This window comes from Aquila chrysaetos, chromosome 7 (genome assembly GCF_900496995.4).
Source record: "Aquila chrysaetos chrysaetos chromosome 7, bAquChr1.4, whole genome shotgun sequence".
Classification (NCBI taxonomy): domain Eukaryota; kingdom Metazoa; phylum Chordata; class Aves; order Accipitriformes; family Accipitridae; genus Aquila; species Aquila chrysaetos.
The window spans coordinates 3389051-3407155 of NC_044010.1; the positions used below are offsets into that span (position 1 = coordinate 3389051).

The following is an 18105-nucleotide window of genomic DNA, read 5'->3' on the forward strand; positions in this document are numbered from 1 at the left end:
CTGACTCTTTCTGGGTGTTCGCAGGCCAGTGTTTCAGAAACACTTTGCGGTGCAACCCTGCTGTGTGTCTCCATCGTTTGTTGCTTCAGGTTCTTAATTATCAGATTTTTACGTGAGGACAAATAGTGGAAAGTTTGGCGGCGTTGCGGAACGTGGTAGTGAAATGAAGCTGGGTTTGGAGCCTCTGCCTTGCTTTTAGTTATGTAGTAAAACAGAGCATGATGCAACTGCAATGCACTGGGTTGCACAGGAATGTATGCACAAGCATTCTGGATCTTGGACCCCCCCCCCGACAGCTCCCTCTGCTCATCCCGCTTGCGTGGCGCAGTACCTGCGAACTCGTTATTCTCATGTTGTATGGGCACTTAGCGTTTGGGTTTTCCCTTGTATGAGAGTTGGGATTCCTATGAATGACAGGCAGGAAGAGGTGCAAGGAAGGGGTGGGGGTGTGAGTATTTAAAGCAGCAATTTTATATTTGTACTGTAAACTGCTGATGGCTATCACTGGGTTTTTTGTCGTCCCCGTCCCGTCCCCCCCCCCCCCCCCCTTAGGAAAGCCCTGACTGTTAACAATATATTAATTAGTATTGTACCTATGTCGCTAGGACTTCTTGGACAATAGAAGTCCAAGTACTTTTACAAATGCTGACCCTCAAAGCTGCTTCTAGGCACATGCACATGTTACATCGGTAGAGGTTGGAGCGGGACGTGATATCTGGAGATATCTGGACTTTCTGACCTCTGTGTTAGGTCTGTTGGGTTGCAAGTATTTAACAATCATTGATGGACCGGCACTAACTGGGTGGCGGTTGATGTGGTATTACAGCTCTTGGTATGTCATAGATACAGATATTTAATAAACAGTATTCGTTTGTTGGTATTCTCCTATATTTCTGGATTAAAGGTCATAATCGTATGAGTTTGCAACTAACAGGTGTGCTAAAAATGGAGACCTTCCCAACTTAGATCTGCTGGTGTTGGAAATACGCCGTCACTGGCAGGAAAGAGAGACTGGGGCTTTGTCTTAATCTGCACCTCAAATGTAAATGAGAAAAACTGTGATCCCTGTTGACATTTATCTGCTTGAAGTTGCTTGCCTACAAAACAGACTTGTCATGGGTGGCTAGCTGCTGATGACTGGCATGGACAGATTCCCAGCCCAGGCCTCTGTAGTAAATCCCCTCTCACACTTCTTTTTCCTCCAAGCACTGATTTATTTCAGTGATAGCTTGGGGCAAATACAGAAGAATTAGGAATTAGCCTTTATTCTGTAAAATGCCTGAATTATCATATATATGTGAAAGGCAGTTAGTTCTGAGAGCCATAGAATAATTTCTGTACTACTTTTGCTGACAGCAAGACAGCGTTAAAAGTAGCCTTGCGATTGGTGGTGTTTGAAATCCACCTTTGGAGGAATGGTCAGGCAGCTTCTGGAATTTTTAGAGAAGTGGTACAGCTTTTATTTTGCAGTCTGTCCTACTAAGCTTAGGATAAACCAGACATACTAGGATTGGAGCTTTAGTAACGATATTAGTGAAAATATGCTGATCTTGATGATCCCACTACCCCTTGGTAACCTGTCAGGTGCTATTCCTGTACCACAGGCAGCTTACAGTGAGTACAATGGCTTCCTCTATGGTCTGGAGTGTTTTGTCTCGGTACATTTTACAAAGCCGAGTTTAGGAGGTACGGCTCAAATGTTCTGCAAGCAGCTGTCTCTGCGAGGCATTAAGCGTAGCTGGCTAGGATCACGTTGAAAGACCTTTGTCAGCATTCGTGTGCTGCCCTGTGCTTGGAGTCCAGCCTTTTTCTTGTGGTGGGAGACAGTCAGGATAAAGAGGCTTCTTCCTGCTGTATGAAAATGCTTTAAATCTCTCAGGGCCTCAGCCTGAGCCTGTTCTCTGGGCAGGCTCAGCAGTGCAGCAGGTGAAGGTGAGTGGAGGTGACTAGTCATTCAGGCTGTTCAAGTGGAAGGAAGCAGGGGGAAAAAAAGCAAGCGTTGCTGCTTCATCACTGCCTTCATGCCTCCCGCTGGAAACAAGTTTCTTCCCCAACTTGGCCTGCTCATGGCTGCCTGCTCTGGTTCTTCGCTGCGGGAAAACCTTTACTGAACAACAAGAAATGTGGTAGAGTGGAGAAGGTTATGATGGAAGCAGGAGAAAGGAGGGAGCTGTAAACATGGTATGTGTAAGAGGAGGAGGATTGTGTATACTGAGAAATTGGGATCTACCTGTGCTGCTCCCATCTATCTATAATGCCAGAGTTCATGTGACAATTACCCTTCATTTTCTGTTTTCCCAACCTGATAGAAGAACAGGAGATACTGAGCTTCAGCATTTGAAGGTATTACCCCAGGAAGAATAAAACTTAGTTCAAAAAGCGCAAAAATGACCATTAACTTTAGTTGCTGGCCTTACTTGATTTAAGCAAGAAGACCGATGCTGAAGTTGCTTGTTGAAATAGATTGGTAGCTTATCCTGCCTTTCCATCAAAAAGATGTCCTCTCTTAAAAGGACAAGATGTACACAATCTTACCCGTTCACAAGAACCAGGACATGTCCTTGGTGTGACACAAGGCAAAAATACAAATTTATAATTTCTCTCATTTCATCTGCTTTGAACATAATCCTCAAAGAACCTTGTTGAGACTTTAAACAAGCATTTCAGAAGAAAAAAAAAATCAAAACCCAGCATGCCCTTTAGCTAAGGAAACTCTAAGGAATTCTCTTCTGAACTGGATCCAGGTGATATTTCTACACTTCATTGGGTATATATTGATAATGTCATGCTGACATGAGCTGTACAAAACCTTCCACCTTCATTTGCTCTTGTTCATTTCAGAAGTTGCAAGTCCATAAGGCATCATCTCTGATGATCCAGTCATTTTATCCCCCGTTGTAAAAAAGAAGGGGGCGGCACAGGGGGGGTGAAGTAGGGGAGGGTGGAAAGGCAAAGATCCAGGTGTTGGGGATGATGAATGCGAACTGGCATAGCTCTAGAAATCTCTGGATGGGGAGGGAAGCGGGGGGGTGATGGTTATCCTAATCTGTAATAGCAGATTACAGTAGTGAGGCAGAAGTGATCTTGCTTTAATGGTTTTATATCAACTGCAGCATTCGCACAGCTATGAGGAATTGGGGTTGTAACTTCAGAGAGAAGGCATGAGACTTCATGCATAAGCTTTATTGGCTATGCTTTGAAGTTATAAACCTGATGTTGTCTTGGCAATCTTTAACCAAATCTTCAACCTTGATGAGCAACCAGATTTCTTCAATATAATGAACAGATCTAGGCAGTCTGGGCTAGGAAAGTTGTTTTCAGAAGTGATGACCAGGGTTTTGTCACATTGGGTTTGCTTCAGTAGTCGGAAGGGCTCAAATGCACTGGTCGTAAAGCAGTCTTCTGGAGTTGTGTGTCAGCAGCCCCTTGCCTTCTGGGTAAAGAAATTATTCTGGATAAAGAAATCAAACTGCAACAGAAATTTGCTGAGTAATCTGTTCATAGTCCTGTTGGTTTGCAGCTTCTTGGAGGAATGTGTGCTACAGGAGCTGTGTGTTTCCGTGTGAACTGAAGTCTGCTGGGTCCTCTCCTGTGGTGAGGCTGGCGCTGAAGGGTATTGCTTTCTTCAGTGCTTACCAGGCCTGGTACTTTCATTCAGTAAGAAAACTAAACCCTTCTCTTCATGTGAATGGGTGGGAGAACAGGAAAGAATAACAACTTCCTCCTTGAGTCTTTGACTTTACATCCATGTGTCTTGGAAGACAAAAATGATGATTTAAGGATAAGCACAAGCTTTACGTTTTCATCCACTCTGTATTTTGATCATGCACTGTCAGCCTTTCTCATCAGCATGTTTTTAAATGGTTTTAGTTTGCATTATATTTAGACATGCATTTTCTCTCTTGTACTCGGTGTAGGACATCTGTCACTGTTCACTTCACTAAAGGTTCCCAGTTTATAATCTGGTCCCCCCCCCCCCCCCGTGCATTTGTGCACCAGTAATTAATAGCCCACATTATAATGTGAAAAGGCTGTTAGTTATTTAAGATGTATACAGGGAAATACATGGTAAAGTGAGACTACTTGAAGTATTCATCTGAGAAAAAATGAATACTTTAAAGCATCATTCTGTTACATGAACATCAGTAGCTGTTCCCCCACCACATCCAATTCGAGCTTTGCAACTGTTGGAATATTTCGAGTTTTAACTCCACCAGGGAGTGGTGATTAGAAGTCAGCTTGGTTTTAAGATGGCTGAGGTGACTATTTGACTAAGATGACAGTTTAAATTTGTTTCCTTATGTCTAGTCACAGGATGCGAGATATAGGTTACTGTGTAACTGGTTTATGAGTTATCCCTGATATTAGCACCTCTTGAAGCACTGTTTGTGCAGCTGCAGCAGATGGTCAGGATGAGAGCAGAAGGAGATGGATCAGAGTGGAAGGCATCAAAGTGGGCACAGACTGTGCTTGTGCTAGGATGAGATACTAACCTATAAATATAACTTCAGCCTAGTGTTAGAATAACTTCTGATTATTTTTTTTCCCAGTGTATCCGATCAGCATATACATACTATCTAAAGAACATGAAGGGATAACCTTAGAGTATATATGGGTATTTTAAGGAGGTAGTAGAGATACTGCCAAAATAATATTTGCACATTAATGCTTAGTGTATTCGTGTTTCTTCCAGTAATTCCATGAGATAAAAGGTATTATTCCCATCTCCCAGCCAGTGGGAGAAAGAAAGAAATGACTTGCCTTACATTGTGCTATGAATTGCTGGTGGACTTTGGTTGAGGTGCTGGAGCTTGCAGTGTTAGGTTCAGTCCTCTAGTAACACTGTTAAGCACTGTAAAAGCCAACTAGAGAAATTAATCTCTTCTCATAACTGATGTTTCGGTGACCGATGGGATCTACAGCCATCCCTACTTTGGCTCGCTAGTTGAAATCTGCTCCAGGTTGTAAGGTCCAGGGAGACACCACTGAGCCAGCAGTGGCAAGTGGTTCAGGCAAGACGAGAGGATGCGGTCTTTGTCGGTCTGAAGTCTGAACTGTGCCATGCATCACAGGAACCCCAGCCGTGACTCAAAAGTGACTTCTATTGGATAGCATTTAATAAAGAATGAATAGTGGAGAATATCTGAGCTCCTATTCCTACCAGGAGAACGCTTTTCTCTGTGATACGTGAGGGCTGTTGACGAGGTTATGTGATGAAGCCTGTATTCCTCTTTCACAAATTCACTCCATGGGATTTCAGGAGATACATGAAAGCCTCAAAGGTCTCTCCCAGCTTTCTCTGACTTTCTCTCTTCATCCTTCAGGATAGAATAGGCCTGTTGTGGTGTGCACCTAACAGACTTATGCTTTAATCTGTTCAGAAGCTGGGCAGGCTCAGGGAAGGACTTGCTTTCTCCTTAACTACTAGCTGGATTATTGCCAACTGATAATTGTGCGAGATGTCACTCGTGTTTGTAAAGAGCTGGCTAATACTGAAGTATTTTTTCAGTCAGTGGGTGGCAGGGATGATAGGATTAATGATACTGCATCCTATCTAACACCTCTCTTTTTTTAAGGCTATATGGCTTAGAGGAATTAAAAGCAGAGTTCGTAGCCATCTTCACATTAGAAGCTCTGAGTGGTTCTTGCAGAGTTCGTTAAGCTTTAATCGTAGTGATAGGCACCGTAAGTGACCCTCTGATACACATAGAATACAAAATCCTTATTTCAACAGCAGCAGTGCGCAATGTAGGTGTTAGCTTTGTGCATTTCAGTATAAAAATGGGTGGTGGCTAAAGAATTTTCTTCCCAAATATTCCTGAAATTGGCCAGAGTTAATGATGCTTCTAGGACTAGTGTATTTGTCTAGCGTATTGGTCCTAGCTAGTTAGGATGCATGATTAGCAACCCTGTGATCTAAGTAAAAATTGGAATACCTTCTGGGTTTGAAGCTGCAGATTGTATAGTAATAGAGGAAGGAAAAACAGTGATGTGTAAATGTGACCATAGGAGAAAGGAGTATTGTAGCAACAACTGTGGAATGAAGTATAACAAACATAGCTGTGCTAATTTTACTTGCTTTTTTTATTCATACCTGCAATTCAACATTTCACTCATTTTTATCTGTTAGGCTATAACATCCCTCATTTGTTTAGGGCTCTGTTATGGTGGATATTGCAGTAAAGTCCCCAGTTTACCATGCATGTAACAAACTGATTTTATTTTAACAGCTTTTTTGGGTTGATACAAAATGGGAAAATAACACTGTTAGTCTTGTCTGCTTAAACCTGCATAAACCTTGGTTGAATGAAAGTGGGAACTGAGTTGCCTACTCAATTTCAGGTGCTTTTTGTTGGTATTGCCAAGAGAATGGTACAGGAAATTATATTCCATCACAAACCTCTTTTGCAGTGTGGAAGAGGGCAGGCATGTAGGTGGAAATGTTATGTTTGCTTTTACGTTGTTTACATTATTTTTACAGTATTCAAGGGGGATAGGCTTCCAACCATTCTGGCTGATATATTATATTATTGTAAGATCAGAAAATAAAAATGGAAAGTTAAATGTCATCTTGCCTTTTACCACTGAAACTTTGGTAAAGTAAGTAGGTAATTCTTGGATTTTGTGAGGGATTGTGGACCATTATTTTAGAAGGAGAATGTACTCAAAGATGTCAATATTCTCAGTGATAAAGTAATTGGAAGAAAGACGAATAAACGTGTGAAAGCTGTTGCCTCTTTCCAACTTTAGTTGTTCTTTGGTTCATAGTTTTGTCAGCTCCTGTATCTGTATATTAAGACATTACAGTACTGTTTGTGAGAAAAGAGTTTTCCTTAATTGTTTGCTTTTCTCTCCTTTCAGAACCGAGAGCTCCAGATTATGAGAAAGTTGGATCATTGTAACATTGTCCGATTGCGTTATTTCTTCTACTCTAGTGGAGAGAAGGTAAGAATGAAAAACAAGGCAATGCCTCCTGGTAGCCATCTGGGGTATAACTGAACTGTCTGAATTTCTAGAGACAGGAGTGTGAAGATAGTAGACGTGATAACCTTGAGAAAATGCTATAGCGGTGCCCAGCAGATCATGTTGGAGCAGATCTTTTTCAGTATGGAAGTGTGTGGTCCATGAGGAGTAGTGTTATTAGTGTAGCACAGCAACAGTGTAACAGATTTGGATACTCACCACCTCTTTTTTAATTTAGTGGTGTACAGCTGGGCTTCATATGTACGTTCTAGCACTACCTTTCCATACCTGCAGGTATGTTTTCTAGGATTCAGCGTTAAGCACTGTAGATTTAAAGCACTCATGACTTTTCCCAGACCCGGTCTCTGCATGCTTGTCCCCCTTCCTTGTGCATCTGTTCCAAGTACAGGCTGAGTTTCAAAGCCCAGAGGAGAGAATAATGTATGATCCTGTGATTGGAGCATTTGTCAGAATGCTTATGCTCCAGAAGAAGGAGCAAATAACTGTATTTACTAAATCTCAAGACGTAGGCACTGCCATTTATGTTTTCTTTCAGTCTAGATATAAAAATTCCTTGGGCTTTTTAAAAAGGGGTTACAAGGTTTTGTTTTAACGTGAAGTTATAACAGTTTCCTTGTCTATGTATGTATCAGGATATTACGAATCATAGGAGAATTCAGGATGAAATGGACCTCAAGATGGCATCTGGTCCAACCTCATGCTTAAAGCAGGGCTCTCCCTGAAGTGTTTTTAAAAAAAAAAAAAAACAACAAAACTTTCTGGTCTGCATGGGAGTTAATGTAAGCTGTGAGGTGGGGAAATGGGCTAGATGACCTTCTGAACTTCCTCTGTTTTTTTATATGTAGTTATAAATATTTATATAAATTATATGATAATTTATATAAATGTTATAGTTTTTCATTTTTTAAGGCAGATTACATCCTTAGTTGTCTTCACATGCTAGTATGCATGTGTCCACAGTGTTGCAAAGGACTGTATCTGAGAGCTGGTAGCTACTGGAAAGCTATTAACTGCTGTTGTCACAAAGTGAGTCAACAGAATGGGAGAGGCAACCCACCCACTTCATGGTCTTTGGAGCTAGAGAAGGAGTTGACGTCTCCAGGATAAGTTTTTGGTGGCAGGTCGCTGCAGTCTCGTGCAGTGCACAGAGAGATAATTGGAGGAGCTCTGTTGTTATGTCTCTGAGAGGTGCTTGTGGGGGGGGACCTGGCCCTGTGCCTTGCCTGTGCCTATGGAAAGCTTGCAAAATCACTTTGCAGGAATCAAGGAGAATGTGATTTAACTTTTTTATTATTTTTTCACATCAGCCTTTCCCCTTCTTTCCTTACCCTTGCCTGGCGATAGCAAGCATTTCCAGTGTTATATGGCTGTTGCTGTTTTGTTGGTAGTCTAGTGTAGTTTTTTTAAACTGTATTGTGCTCATTTGGGGGTTTTTGCTTGCTTTTTTAACCAGCTTGTAATTTGGCTAGAGTGAAGTAGAATTTCATGAGACAAGCAGAAGACAACTGCCTTATCTAATGGCTTTCAGAAACCTTCTGCAAACAGGGGAAGTGTTAAAACTTCTCAGAACACTGTTCCAGGAGCCTTTGTGTAACAGTAACTTGAGTAAAACTCTTTTGGAAATCTTTAACTTGATGTTGAGCTTGAGACTGCATTTTCCACTTTGCTGTTTCACCTCCATGTGGCTGATTCTTGGCAACATTAGTTTTGTTTTTCTAAATGCAGTCTCTATCCATGGCCAGTCAATCTTAATGCTTCAGTGAGAAGCTTGCTTTCACATTATTTCATTTCACATCCTTCAGTACCTGAAGGGAGCCTACAAGAAAGCTGGAGGGGGACTTTTTATGAGGGCATGTAGTGATAGGACAAGGAGTAATGCCTTTAAATGGAAAGGGGGTAGATTTAGATTAGATGTAAGGAAGAAGTACTTTACTGTGAGGGTGGTGAGGCACTAGAACAGGTTGCCCAGAGAGGTGGTGGATTCCCATCCCTGGCAGTGTTCGAGGCCAGGTTGGATGGGGCTTTGGGCAACCTGGTCTAGTGGAAGGTGTCCCTGCCCATGGCAGGGGGGTTGGAACTAGGTGATCTTTAAGGTCCCTTCCAACCCAAACCATTCTGTGATTCTAGGATTACTTTCTGCTCTTCTCTCTTCATGCCTCTGCTCTGTGCCTTTGAGATTGCCACTGCTACCTTGTTGCAAAATGGGACAAATGTGAACTAGTCCCTAGGGCAAAGGTGCACCCAGCAGAACATCAGCAGCCTAATATTGCAGTTCAGGTTGCAAGGTCTCTTTGCAGTTCAGTACAAAATGATACGTAATTGGCTTGCAAATATTTCCGTAGGTGGCAGCATGTGAAGATAACTGTGTATGAGTTTGTTGGCTGCTGTTTGGGAAAAGCTCTAGAGAGCAGCAAGTTGGTGTTCTGAAGCTCATCTGGGAAGGAAGAATAATGTTTCTTCTCATGTTTTTGTCAGTTTGGGAAGCAATAATGTCTCTTTCTTCCTATTACCCTCATAATCAAGCTGGCTCTTTGGAGAGTGGAGGAAAAGGGAGAAAAGTGTCATGTCCCACTGGTAACCAGGAAGGACATGTAGGAACAGTTGCAGAGTTAGATGTTAGGTACCCAGAGCTTTATACAAAGCAATTCTTGAAACCAAGTCTAATGGGAAGAGCAATGTAAAAATCCGAGGAACGTATAGCAGAGAGTGCAGTGGCATAGTGATGAGTGGGGCTTGCAATTGTTGTCTGTCTGCATGAAGAATTTAACGCTCCACTGCCATTAATCTGTGTTTATGCTAATAAACTCAAGTCTAGCACTGATGGGAAAATTTCAGAGGTCACTATTATACTGCTGATCTGTTTAATGAAATGGTTCACTAATGAACTTAATTTTGATACCTATATATCAAGCATTTTCTTGCATAAAGGTTTTTGTGCTGCTGTGATCACTCCACCTGTTTCTTCCAGCTGGAGCTTTCCTTAGACTTCTCCCTTCTTCCCTGGTGCTTGACACCAGTGTCTCTCAGCCTGGAGACTTTTCTTTCTTTGTTTTTTGGCTAATACCCAAGAAGCTTACATCTGTTTCGATTTAGAGGTACCTCAAAGGATTTCTCCAAATCCAGTCAGACTGGCACTCTTTGAAAGCTATGTGCCTAATAGCCACTTTAGTTCATTTTAATTGCTAGGCATTTTTAGGCACTGGGCAACCTTAAAACTGGCTTTATTCTAGGAAAACAGGGGGTTTAATTCTTGATTAGGAAACTTGAAACAACAGAAAATAGCACTGAATAGAAAAACAGTTCTAAATAACACTTGCTAGTAAGACTATTTCTTAACTGCATCAAAGTTGTAGCTAGTTTGTAGAGCTTTTACTAAGAGCTATCTGTGGAACTGGTTCAAGTGTTTGAGCTCCCTATCTTTCCTTTCTCCTTGTGATGAACTCTCCTTTTTACATCTCCCATTCACTTAAACTTCCTTCCTGCTTTTGCCAAAAGCAATCCAGCCTTAGCAGCATGGAAGTCTTGTATCAAACATGGCTTTGACTGATTTCTTCTCCCTTGTTTTCTGTGACTGGGTGACTCCCTCTTGTCTGAGCATCTTTGAATTTGTATTTCCTTTATATAGTTATATCCTATATAGGAGTGTGTGTGTGTATATATATGCACATACATGCATGTGCGCACGTATATTTATACCTTTATATGTGTGTATATATATATAAAAGTTGTTCTGAGTACTGACTACGTATTAATCATGTTTGACTAATGATTTCTAGTTTGAGAGCTCAAAGAGAGCACGTAATATATATTAACATGACAGTTGACAGGCTTGGCATTCAGGTTGCTTCTATAAACTATTTCCTCCTCAATTCTTTTTTTTTGTAAGTTTACAGACATTTGTCAGACCTGTTGGATAACCCAGTTCTTCTGAAAGACTCTTCCTTAATGAATTTGCCAGAGTAGATTCTGATTTCTTCTTTTTTCTGAAGCTGTATGAGATATCTGATAGCAGGGCACTGACTTTTTTGTAGCTGTAATGTGCTTTTCAGTAGTCCAAAATGTGTAATTACAACTGGTGGAATGAACCAGAGGGGAAGGAAGAACAACCAAATAATGGGCTGAGCTGTGTATGGAAGATTCACTTGGTGGAAGTAGTCACAAGTCTTTTCCGTGCTGTATTTCTGTGACTTGTGGTTGTTTTAGGTAATCCTTGGAGAAAATTGGCAGAATTACAGGGCTAGCCAACAATGCTGTTTGATAGTTTTGGTATTCTGCCTTAGAATAAGGTCTTGAACAAGATGCCTGGTTCGCCTGTCAGCTTGCCACTGGGTGATCAGACTTTATTAGGAAGGCGTACATTTCTGGTTTGATTTCTGCTACTTTTCCTTAATTTCAGGGACTGCCTTGCGTTTAGCATGATATATAAATGTAGATGTTGATTTACTGAAGCACAGGGACATAGATGGTCTTGCTGCCTGTCTTTTTTAGCATAATTCTGCTGAGAACCTTTTAAGCTATGCTCCAAGGGAGGGCAGATATGGACATACTGAATAATCCCTCTGGCTCCTTTGCTGAGAGTGTTCCCCAGTGTTTTACAGCATGAGCTAACTTCTTAAATCAGTGGCTGCTGAGTAAAATTATTCAGCTGTGTAAAACCTGAAATGAGTTCCTAATCCCTGCCCCCCTGCTTTTTTTTTCCTCTTTATTTCTGGTTTAGATCTTTCTTTGTGGTATTTCATAACTATCAGGTTTTCTTATATGGATGTTTTTGAGTGTTTAATAGTCTGATCAATCCATACCCGTGCCCAAAAGAGGAAGAGAAGTCACTGGAGAGATTTGTTCCTGCATCAAATCATATGAAAGTAAAGTAAATACAGTTTTTGTTGAGTAATTGCATCTTTGGTTACGTAACTTCCCCCCCCCCCCCCCCCCCCCCCCCTTTAAGGTGGCTTGGTATTCAGAGGGGTCAAAGAAAGCATATATGGAAGCACAGAGAGATCACTAATAAGCAATGTGCTGACTCTTTTTTGGAGGCTGAGCTGGCCCTTCTGCATGCTCTAATTGATTTCTAGTCTTACTTAGCCATAGCTGTAAGGGCATGCAGCCAAAAGTCCATGCAGACTCAGGATGGAAATTTACTCCCATAGACTTAGACTGAGGTTTAAAATAAATGTGCAGGAGATAAATGTTGAGCTGCATCTATAAGCTGCTGTGCACTACCTCATGTGCCCTTTGGCAGCAGTGTATTAAACTGCAATGAAGAAATTTGGAAGAAGGGAGCAACTGGCTGATTTGCAAGTTTGGGCTTTGCTGAATGGTTGGTGTTTCTCCAGGTTCATATCCCTGTTAGGAAGAGATATATCTTCTACCTTCAAAGAGGCATGAACATCACCATCCTTTCTTGTGGGAGTGTACAGATGAGTCCTCATGTGAGGACCATCCATTCTGTTACCTGTTAAAATGGAGTACTTGTAGTTGAACCATTTGGTTTCTTAATTGAATTTGTTTAAAAAAAAAAAAAATCTTGCACAAAAAGTTCAATTAACAGAGCCTTGAGCCCAGCTTTGAATTGACAGAGCCTATGTGAATGTTTTGCACCAGTCTAGTAAAGTGCTGAAGGGCTATCACTAGAGATGAATTTAGTCACGACGATCCATTTAATCCTTGGCAGATCTGCTGTGCTGTCAACAAAGGAGCAATTAATGCCAATTATGAGGAGTTTTGTGATGTTGGTATCTCTGTAGTCCTTGCCTGAGGCCTGCCAAGCTCATTTCAGAAAGGGCACCAGTCATCAGATAATCATTATCAGTTACTGCTGTTAGGGCTCGCAACAAGCTGGGAATTTCCTTAGTTGTAGTTATAAGCAGTGTCTGGTTTTGAGTAGGTTGTGTTAATAGAAACAGCAGTTTTGTCTGCCTGCAGTAGGGCTTTGCAAGGGCGGAGTAGGCAGCAGTGGCTAGATCCTCAGTGTGGTAGGTGCATGCAGTGGAAACGGGAAGCTCCGTGATTTGTCTCTAGACCAGTGAACCGTCCAATACATCTGGTTAGTCACTCTTCTGTTCCCAAGTCATTTCTCTACCAGCTCTAGCTACTGCTCTCATCTTGCCGTGTTGGACGGAAAGCAGCTTGTATTGTTTGTCTTGAGGCAGGCATGTAGTTTGAATGATTATTGTGTATTATCTTGCCTAGTTTGCTGTCATGGATATATCCCAATTCAGAAATTTCCACTTGGTCTGGAAGGTAGCATACAGGCAAGAAAACGGTGAATCTCCAAAGATTCTGCTTTTCGCTTTTATGGTAAGGTACGCAGGACAGCCAAGTCATCCCAACATTGTCTGTTAATTTTCATCTTCCAGCCATCTTCCATCCAGCTTATGGCACAGTCCCTGCTTGGGAGCTGTGGTTCAAATATCCACAGATCACCTGTGTCAAAGATCACAAATCAATCCCACCTTTTAGATGCTGGGTGGCTGTTTCCAACTTCATAGAAATATTTCTCCTTGGAAGTACGCTAAAAACTTAAGGACTTTACAGGGCATAAAATAAACAAGAATTGGCAGGCATACCCAAATTCTCTTCATGAGTGACCTTTTTCTTTACTATAGTTTCTCTTTAAAGGGGGAAACTATGACAGAAAATGTTGTCTCTTTTTTTTTTTTTTTTTTTTTTAATATATATGAAGGGAAAAGGCTTAGCACATCACCTAATAACCTAGACTCTTTCAATGATCAAAGGTAGACAATGCAAACCAATTGTCTTAGAACAAGACCCAGGAGAGTTCTTAAGTCTGATCTATATTGGGAGGCTTGACTTCTGCCCTTAAGTTACTATCACAGCTGACCCAGTTGGCAGTTCCTACCAACATCAGACTGTGTTACGTTGAAGAGTAATGAGCATTACAGAACAATTTGGTAAGTTTTGACAAGTAGGTATAGGAACAGAAGTCTTGGGACAGATCTCGGTTCTCAAACTCAGTCATGAACAGTGAGGGGATAGGAAAGGAGATATTTTGCCCAACACTTACAGTACTACTACAAAGTATTGGTATCTTTCTGAACACTGGAGTTGAGTCTTCAACTGCTCTTACCCCCCTGGAGTTACCTGTGTGAAACTGCAGCTATACCTCTAGGCTTACGGTTCCTTTACTTTGGTGGCAGCCACAGCTCTGTTTTGAAATGGATGTGTTTGTAAACTGCAAGTAAAAACAGGCACATGTGGCCACTGGATGTCACCATTCCTTCATACAAATAAGGTCAACAATATTTTTTGCTTTTTCAAATTTTTCCAGTGTATCATGGGTACTCAGTAGTTAGAGGAGGAAGGCTGCAAATTCTTACTTTGTCTTTGAAAGCAGGTCCAAAGTCTTTGTATCTTTAAGGTACTATGTCAGCCTTCAAGATAAGAGAAGGAAGGTGGGTCACTCGTGGCGCTTGATAAGCGTGTGTAAAGTACATGCTGGTTGTAGCTTTAAGTAAAAGTAAAATAACCTTTTTTTGAATCTAGGGCAAAAACTGTGTGACTTTGAAGCTTTTATGTTGTCTAAATCTAGATGGCTAAGCCAGGGTGAAGGGCATATCTTGCCTCATGCTGACAGTCTGGTGTTTAAATAACACACTCTGAAAGAAGGCATAATCCACGTGAAATGCTAAAATCCATTTTCTTGCTTTCCAACTCCCTCAGTGCTTTTTGACAGAACCCTTGCGTAGCTGCCATCCTGTCAGTAACAGCTCTGTGTGTAGCACCTACCTCTGAAACATCATCCATGGGGTGCTGTCATAAGGTAAAGAAAACATGATCCCCTTGAGTAAACTGACTGGCTTATTTACCTCGTATAGCCCCACTACTGATGCCTTGGGATAATTCCAATAAGGAGAAGTGCATTCTGGAGGCATATTCCTTAATTTTATGTTTATTGCTTATGTATGTATGTGCTTTTAGCTTGAATAGGCAGGTAAAGTGAGTTTCTTCAGAGTGCAGCTCCACATTTATTTCTCCAAATGCGAAGTTAGTTTAAGAAACTCCTGTGTTGTTCATTTCCTCTCAGTTACGCTCATACAGCTCATCACATGGAGTCCATCTGAAAACTAGCTCAATTAAATGAGCCGGGATTAAAAAAAGAAAAAGTACAAAAGCAAAAAACCACCTGCAAACCACACCAGAACCACCACTGCACTGACACTGATCTGCCAGGAGATGAAAATTTAAATGAGCATGTTCATCACTTTTTCCAAATGCTGACCAGTAAATTTAGTCATCCTAGAAGAATGAGTACCCAGAATAGCTTCTTAACCTTTTTATCCTAGATACCTTAGATTCCAGGTGGGACTGACAGTGCAGGAGAACTTCTAGCATCTTACTAGGTGCTGACATATTCTTCAGAGTACGCCCTGTGATTTTTTTTTTTTTCCTTTTGCCCTCAGTCTGGCATTTGGCATGTATGACCTCCTTGGCTTCTATCATCGTGTTGGTGGTAAATAGGGGAAATACTTGGACTGTGACTGACTAATGTTGATTACAGTTTATACATGCACGTAGTAGATGTAATGTGTGTGATATATGAAAAAAATTAATGAAAGCTGGTAGAAACCACTCAGGATTAATCTGGGGTTTGTTGAGGTGGGGGAGGATGATAGAGAAGGGATATTTGTATTTTCCCTACAAGTAACAATCCAGAAGACTGAATCTTTGAATTCAATAGCTGTTGCTTTGTGTTGGCCACAGTTAAGCTCAACTGGATGGTGCTTAAAACAAATTACTTAGGAGGAGAGAAGAGTATTAAAAGCAGAGTTTGAGACCTCCATGCAGCCCTTCTTGTGTCAGTAGGGTGATGTTTTCAATTTCACTCAGTCTTCAGCCACATAATGTGTAATGCTCATGTGCTAGAGTAGTTGTACTTGCAGCCTGGTTTATCTCCAATTTCTGATACAAAGAAAAAAATTAAGTTGCTAGAATGTTTTGGCTCTTGTGCCCTAGTCTTTCTCATGCCTCTTATAATGGCATAGTCTGTATTAGTACTTACTTATATGAAGCATTCCCAACCAAAGTGAAGTGGTGCCTGAATTGTCACTTCTTGGGAGGTGCAGAGCAGTTCAGTGGCAAGGCAGTCTTTTATTTTGCTTGTGGCTTGCTTCAGAGCAGTGTTTGTCAACTGAGGATTTATCTGCCAGGTGACAAAAAGCAGCTTCTAACATTTGAGGCAATTGCAGATATATGAGCCGCATTGCTAAAGTCAAAATCCTAATGAAATGCACTGATCCTGTATTTCAGGGTCTGGCTTTCCCCACTTTTTTTTTTTTTTTTTTTTCCCCTCTCTCTCTCTCTTCCCCCCTGCCCCCCACCTTTATTTTATTTTATTTTCAAGAGTACACGGTCATAACCTTAGCAACAAGCAGAGGAGAACATGGATGCACATTATCATTTGACCTGCTGAGAAAAGCTAATGATCTATTCAATCCTAAGGTCTGTAAGAAGTGAGTTATTTAATGACATCTTGTGTTTGCTTTCTGTCATTTATGTGATGCAGTCTCCTCTGGACTTTCTGCTCTCTATAGAGGCATTTTAGAAGTGCTCCTGACAGTTAGGTTACCTTGGTTTGTTCCCAGCCCGGTAATTTTGAAACAGCAGTGCGGAAACAAGTCATGTGTGGAATACGTGGTGAGGTTTGAAAAAGGCTTCCTGTAATGGAAAGATAAGCCTTGATCCTCCCGCTTGATCCTCAAGCAGTTGCCCTCATTTGGCAAGCTCTTTGAGCTAACCCTGTTTCCTATTGCAATACATCTGGGTCACTGGAAAAATATGTGTTTAGGAGGAATGCATGAGGTAGGCAAACCAGGTTACATCATCCTCAGAGCTTGTCAGGCCATGACTGCTTTCTAGCTTGTCCTGAATCTTGTTCAGGGGAATCCAGGTAACTTGGATGTTATTTTCATCCAGTTCATGCTCACAGAGAAGGGTGCGGGCTCTTGGAAACCGTATTCTGAGTGTTTATCAGATTTGCGCCAGGTGACATCAGGAGGAGGTAGGTCAGAACACTTGAATCATCTTTAATTCATGAAAGTAGTCATTTAGAGCACTTCTGAAGTGTCAGTTGCTTGTGGTAGGAGTGGAATATGCAGCTACTTATACAGCCAACACCATAAGCCTTGCCTTCATAGTTGCATATTAAAGTTGTGGGTGGGTACATCAAATGGTACATCAAAACTTGTTCGTTGGCTGGGGGAAAGGTATTCGTGTGCTTTCGTGTTCTAGGTGATGTGTGATATGTATTTACACAGGAGCAATACCACGCAAACCCCATGTTGTTTGTTCAAATGCTGTGGATAGCATCAAAATTCATAAGCATTGGTGGGTGAGTGTAAAACCTCTATCTCTCTGATTCAGGTGCCTTGAGGTTTTTTGTGCTTGTGTTATGTCATGCCATTGAATTAATCCCATTTCCAACAGAACATAAAATAACAATAAAAACGGAGGAGAGAAAAGTGAAGAAAAGCTGGTATGAACTATAGAGTTCTGTAATTCTCAAAACTTGCTGTTGTGAAGTAGCATAGACATGGTTTAATGATCATATATATTACTGTTTTATATGTCTCCTTTTACTTGTACTATGAGAGGATAATGCAATCACTGTAATTCCATTTCTACTCATTTTTTTTTCTGTCTCTATTCTCTCATGTAAATTCTTTTGATACCTGGAACATGAATCCTTGAATGAAAGTAATCAATCTCATTAAGAGAGTACTCTGTGCAGTGACTTGTTACCAATAAGACTTTCCCATCCTCCAAGAGGCAAGCATTCAGCATATTCATCAGGTTCTATCTCCACTGAATCAAAAAAAATTCATACTCATGAGACTGTTTTCTCTTGGCGTACAGGTTGCCTTACCAGGCATAAGTTAACTTTGATTTTTCAGGACATTTAACTTCTGTATTTTATAATTAACACCTTGAAAGCTCTGACCTAAGAAGAAGTGATGGTGGATTTTTGTTGGCTTGAAGTGAGAGTCAGGGAAATAAGAACTTCTCTTGTTGCAGAAGGGAAAGTGCTAAAATACAAGGACATTGTTTTCTTGCATACATTTGCATATCCATGGAGTTCCAGAGCGGTCTGGTATTTCCTCTGCA

At 41.1% G+C, this 18105-nt stretch overlaps 1 protein-coding gene across 2 annotated transcripts in view; it reads left to right on the forward strand.

Annotated features, from left to right (window-relative positions):
- Positions 1–18105, forward strand: part of GSK3B (glycogen synthase kinase 3 beta) — a 148456-nt gene that overhangs the window by 76618 nt on the left and 53733 nt on the right. For both annotated transcript variants that reach the window (XM_030020997.2, XM_030020998.2), the window contains exon 3: positions 6862–6945. In XM_030020997.2, coding sequence (XP_029876857.1) covers positions 6862–6945 — 84 coding nt within the window. The remainder of the gene's footprint in view (positions 1–6861; positions 6946–18105) is intronic.